The following is a 5,063-nucleotide window of genomic DNA, read 5'->3' as shown; positions in this document are numbered from 1 at the left end:
TTTTATTTTAGTTTGAGTCACTTTTAAATTTAGAGCCAATAAAGATTATCCTCCGCAACAAACTTGATTTAATCGCAACTCAGTAAGTTAAAACTTATTTATAAATATTTGGTTTAAGACCCTTTCACCTTCATTGCAAGCTTACTCTTTCATTTTCATCGCAACTTCTGAAAATTTGAAAATTCCCATAAATCTACACAACATATTTATTTTTTTAAATTTGAAAAACATATTTGATTTTAAATACCCCAAAGTTTAAGTTCTCGACGAGGTTAATCTAGCTGTAGTTCCCAATTCAAAATCAAAGTCATCGCAGGAGAAAAAGCAGTCAAAATCTTTACTCGCCCTTCATAAAAATGATACATTATATTCCACCTCGTACAAAACAATGTTATAGATTATACATAAATTATTATCTAGGTCAGTTGAATCCTAAATCTTCGAACCAGATTGTGTTAATGCTCCTACGCAATAGATTTCTATTACACCTCTGCTTTGATATCCTGTTTATAACAGCTTCTCCGGGATCCAATTTGTGACCTTGTAGCCAATTGCCCTTTGGCACTCGATTACTTGGCTGCATTCTGCATTCTTTTAGCATTTTATCACGGTCTGGAAGGTCCTTAGCCTTTTGAATTTTTAATTGACTTCAATGTCAGTCAAGCTTTTATCACATAATAATGTCAGAAGCTTCTTCATCAGAATACTTTTGTCAATTTCACTTCTTCCTGCAATCATCTGAAACAACCAAAACTTTGGGATCAGTAACTATGCCTTGCTTCTGCTGGTGGGTATGTCTCACATATTCTCAAAATCAGGTTGAGCTTACATATTTTCAGAATCTGTTATCGACATAAGTTTAGCAAAAATAACACACACCTTTATTTTTATTGCAGATTCTCAAAATATCTTGAAATATGAGAAAAAAATCAAACAATTGAACCCTGTGCTTTGCTGATTCTAAAATATTTTCAAAATGCTCAATCGACATAAGTTCAGCATTTCTAACAATTAATGAGTTAAGGAAAATTCACCCACCTCGAGATGAAGATCATAGCAAACTTTATCTTGATACATGAAAGAAGAAGCATTAAGCACATCAAGTCCCTCCTTTTCCAGCAGGCTGAGAAGCCTAGAGAAGAGGAATCCAAGTCTGCAATTGTAGATTGTTATCATTATCTGTGAACGCCCCAGCTCCGCATTTACTGTAGCAGTAGGACGATCAGGATAGGCTAGGGACCCTGACGGAGGAGGAGAGTGCATAAAGTCAATCAGACCTTCAGCTTCGGTGTTACTTGCAGATTTTGAAGTCACGGGGGAAGTTTCAGAAATTGATCGTCTGGCGGCGGCTAACAACTCATCACGTTCTCTGCTTAGTTTCTCGATTTGGACGCGCAAGTCAGGAATGTATTTCAGGACTTTATTAACGGTGTTTGGAATGCTTAGTTGCCTCTGCAAATGCCAGTTCCATTCAAGACAAAATTTAGCTTCCAGGAAATAATATTAAAGAATTCTTCAGGGCCGGTGAAATCACAGGAAAAGGACTCCATGGTCCTGTGTTTTTCTAGCAAAGTCAATACAAAACCATTTACTTATCAACTCGATGGAATGCTATTGGTGTTATAAGATTTATCAATCGTAAAAAGCGCTCGGGGGAAAGAGCTAACCAGTCATATATTGGGTATTTAATGCCCTCAGAGCAGTTCGCGACTTAACCCATAACACGGGAGCGGGCAAATTCGGCATTAAATAATATTTGCCCGCTACCGTGTTATCGGGCTAAGTGGCCTGCTGGTCTGAGGGCATTAAATAATACCCAATATATGGCTGGTTTGCTCCAGCCATCGTTTTAGTGCTCCTTGGTCGTATCAACGACAGACCAAAGAAGACTTGCTGTTTGAGGTGCAACAACTCTTTCTAATGTTAAAAATTAAATTTAACTAAATTTTTCTATCCATGTTGGGTGAGATTACTTGCAAATTAATTCCAAACACCAAAACTCTAAAAACTCATTATTTGCCTACTAATTTTATTCATTATTTGCATGGATGTTTATCTGAGTTTACTCTATTAGTTCAACTATAAACACTACTATATTAATTTATCCATATAAAATATATTTCATTAAATTATATTCACTCATAATTTTTTTATCTATAGATAAATAGAATTCATAAAATAAAAAATTTTCTTACCAGTTTTTTTCAGTTTTTTTTCATTGTTTGCAGGTTTAACTACAGCTTCTTTTTTTTTCATTATTTGCAGGTTTAACTACAGCTTCACAAAATCCACTTCAATTCAGTATTAACAAATCCTTGGAAAGACGCCCCTACCAGAAAAAGGCCATTTCGCCCCCAAATATATTTCAGGGACAAATACGGATTCATAGTTTTGAAATCCATCTCGTCCTCACACTGAGGATAATGATTTCTAACAGGTCTAATGATAAAATTTATTCCATTTTTCTACCCTCAACAACAAAATTGTTGAACAATCTGGGAATGATGTAGCAGCGAGCTTTACATCATTAGATCTGATAATAAAATTTATTCCATTTTTCAAAAATCGACAGCAAAATCGTTTAACGATCTGGGAAGGATATGTGGGTGAGGTTTACCTTTGGATTTACACTAGGCAGCAACGAGCGTAGCTGGCAGTAGAGTACTTTCAAAGTTCTCCTCCTGGTCCGTTCCCTCAAATTATAAAAAGCCTTCTTTTTGGAAGAATTAATGGGCACCGAATACTCCTCGGCAGTGGGCGGCATCTCCAAATTGTTGACTGGAATAATCCCCGGGACATCTCCATGATAATATTTTTGACGCTTGAATCCAAACTGACTCGTTCTGTATTCATCAATCACTGGTTGCTGCTGCTGCTGATCAAATTCCCAATACGCAGGCTGCGTTACCTTGATGGGAGCAGGTTGGTGATGAGGTTGCCATGGTGCATGGGGATTAACGAAAGAGCACACATCTAAATCGTTATAGCTTTCAGATTGAGCTCTCGGGAAAAAGGGGAACGTGCTCATCATGAAGGCTAGGTTAATACAATTAATGCTTATACTAAAGGCAGCTCACTCCAACTCCAAGTTCTGTTTCCACAAAGCAGGTTGTTATGACCAAATGTTCTCTAATTGAGAGGGTGTCTGGGAGCGAGGCTGCCAATTCCATGCCATCAATGTACTCTTAAATCCCATTAACACACACCATAGTCATTATGTGTCATTCGGTCATGGGTGACGTCAGGATAAAACCGTACCAGGTCTCCACTTCCTGTTAGAAATTAAATGGAAGTTTCTAAATCTTAATGTGACCCAACTAATTAAGTCATTCTATAATTAAAAGCATTAAAGCATTAAAGGATTAAAGCATTAAAGCGTTGAATTGGTATATGATGGACGTACCAGACTTAAAGTTAAATATATAAAGGATTGGGTCCTCTCTCTCCCACACAAGAGTTGTATTCTTCTCCATCAAGAAACACATAAGGAAGTGAGGGCAAGAGGAGAGAAACCGAATTCTGAGAAGAAGACAGAAGACAGAAGATGGCACCCATTACATCTTCTGCTGTTAGTCAAGGTATGTCATCTTAAACAACATATTAAGTTCTGAATGTGAAATATTTGGTGTTGATGATCTTTGGGCTGTTAGTAGTTATATTTTACATTTGGTATCGGAGCAAATCAATAACTGAATATTTCCTATGATTGCAATTGAGCTTTACTCATGATGTTAATCAAATCCGTAAGCGCCCTTACTCGCTCAGCATCGTTTCGATTTTCAAGCTCAATTCTTGCCTTCAAAATCCGAGCCATGTAATTGCGCTGCCGGTGTCAAAACGCCATCCTTTAGGCCTTCGCCTGTAATGGGATCCTTCAATCCGCCTTTGGCAAACTCGTGCGAGATCGCTTCCCTCTCGTAGGTATGGCCATTTGAAATGAGAACAGGGTCGTCCTTCACTTTACCTCTCAGGCGGATCCGAATTCCATTGACTGAACTGTGTACTCTTTTCCGAGTTTCTGAAGTGATGTCCGAACTTGTTTCTCCCATTATGCACGTGATGTCATATTTATGCATTAATTTTCAAGTATTTGCAAGTAGTAAGTATAATTGATGGCGCGGAGATGTATTAAAGCAAGATTTTCACGCTGGTCAAGGTGAACTGATTTGGTTTGACGCCTGCTCTTGCATTTCATAAAACAACTGCAAAGCCAATGGATTCGATCCTCTGACCTCTGAAATCCAACTAAAAAACCGACCAAGAAATTAAAATTTCCGTCTGCTTCACGGATACCCAATTCCATAAACATTCACATCTCCACTTGCGTTAGCTGTTCCTCTCATTAAATGTGTGATGCTGAACTCCCACCAACTTAAGGTTTATTATATATGTAATGTGTATATATTTCTTGGCTCGCTATAATGGAAGAAACCTGTACTTTGCTGGCCAATAAATAGTAAGACGCGGTGGGGTTTCCCGATGGGCCATTGGATCTGGAGGTTTTATTGAAAACATTACATGCGGTAGACCATTGGGCCTTGAGATTTTATTGAGTGCGCGGCATTGCGGATTCGGTGTTTGGGAGCTTGGTCACATGGGACCAGATTGAGGCCGCCAATATTGGGTGTTTAGAAATGCATAATCTGAATATTTGAAGTATGAAATAAAGGGGTTTCAATTGGGTCTTTTCGTGCATCATTTACTGTTTTGGTAAAGTTTACTGGTGCAAAATAATTGTTTGAAATTTGGGCATAAAAGTAATTGCTCTATGACTGATTGTTTTGCATAAGGTATGTGTTATAAATTATTTATGCACATGAGATTTATGATTTTGTTAATCACCAAAGTGGTCAAAATCAGAATGTTGTTTTGCAAATTATTTATGCACATGAGATTTATCATTTTGTTAATCACCAAAGTGGTCAAAATCAGAATAATCATTTAGTGCATAAGTGACATAATGATTATTGATAGAAATTGCCAGTTATAATAATACCAATTAAAAACTGGCGTCACTAATGATAGAACCTGAGAACTTACCCAAAGGAAAGCCTTGTTCTATA

General features: G+C 37.4%; 1 protein-coding gene across 1 annotated transcript; it reads right to left on the bottom strand.

Moving 5' to 3' along the window:
* Positions 1-445: 445 nt before the first annotated feature.
* Positions 446-3,161, bottom strand: LOC149233105 (transcription factor bHLH36-like). Its single transcript, XM_089376655.1, has 3 exons — positions 2,618-3,161; positions 1,039-1,452; positions 446-738 (listed from the first exon to the last, which is right to left on the bottom strand). The coding sequence occupies exons 1-3, from the start codon at positions 3,029-3,031 to the stop codon at positions 640-642; spliced, it is 927 nt and encodes a 308-aa protein (XP_089232781.1). The 5' UTR covers positions 3,032-3,161; the 3' UTR covers positions 446-639.
* Between the last annotated feature and the right edge of the window lie 1,902 nt (positions 3,162-5,063).

The sequence above is a fragment of the Pinus tabuliformis genome, chromosome J, assembly GCF_031772625.1.
Source record: "Pinus tabuliformis cultivar Carrire ecotype Pingquan chromosome J, CPIR1, whole genome shotgun sequence".
In the NCBI taxonomy this organism is placed as follows: Eukaryota; Viridiplantae; Streptophyta; class Pinopsida; order Pinales; family Pinaceae; genus Pinus; species Pinus tabuliformis.
The sequence above is the reverse complement of the archived record's forward strand: the minus strand, read 5'-3'. Positions and strand labels throughout refer to the sequence as shown.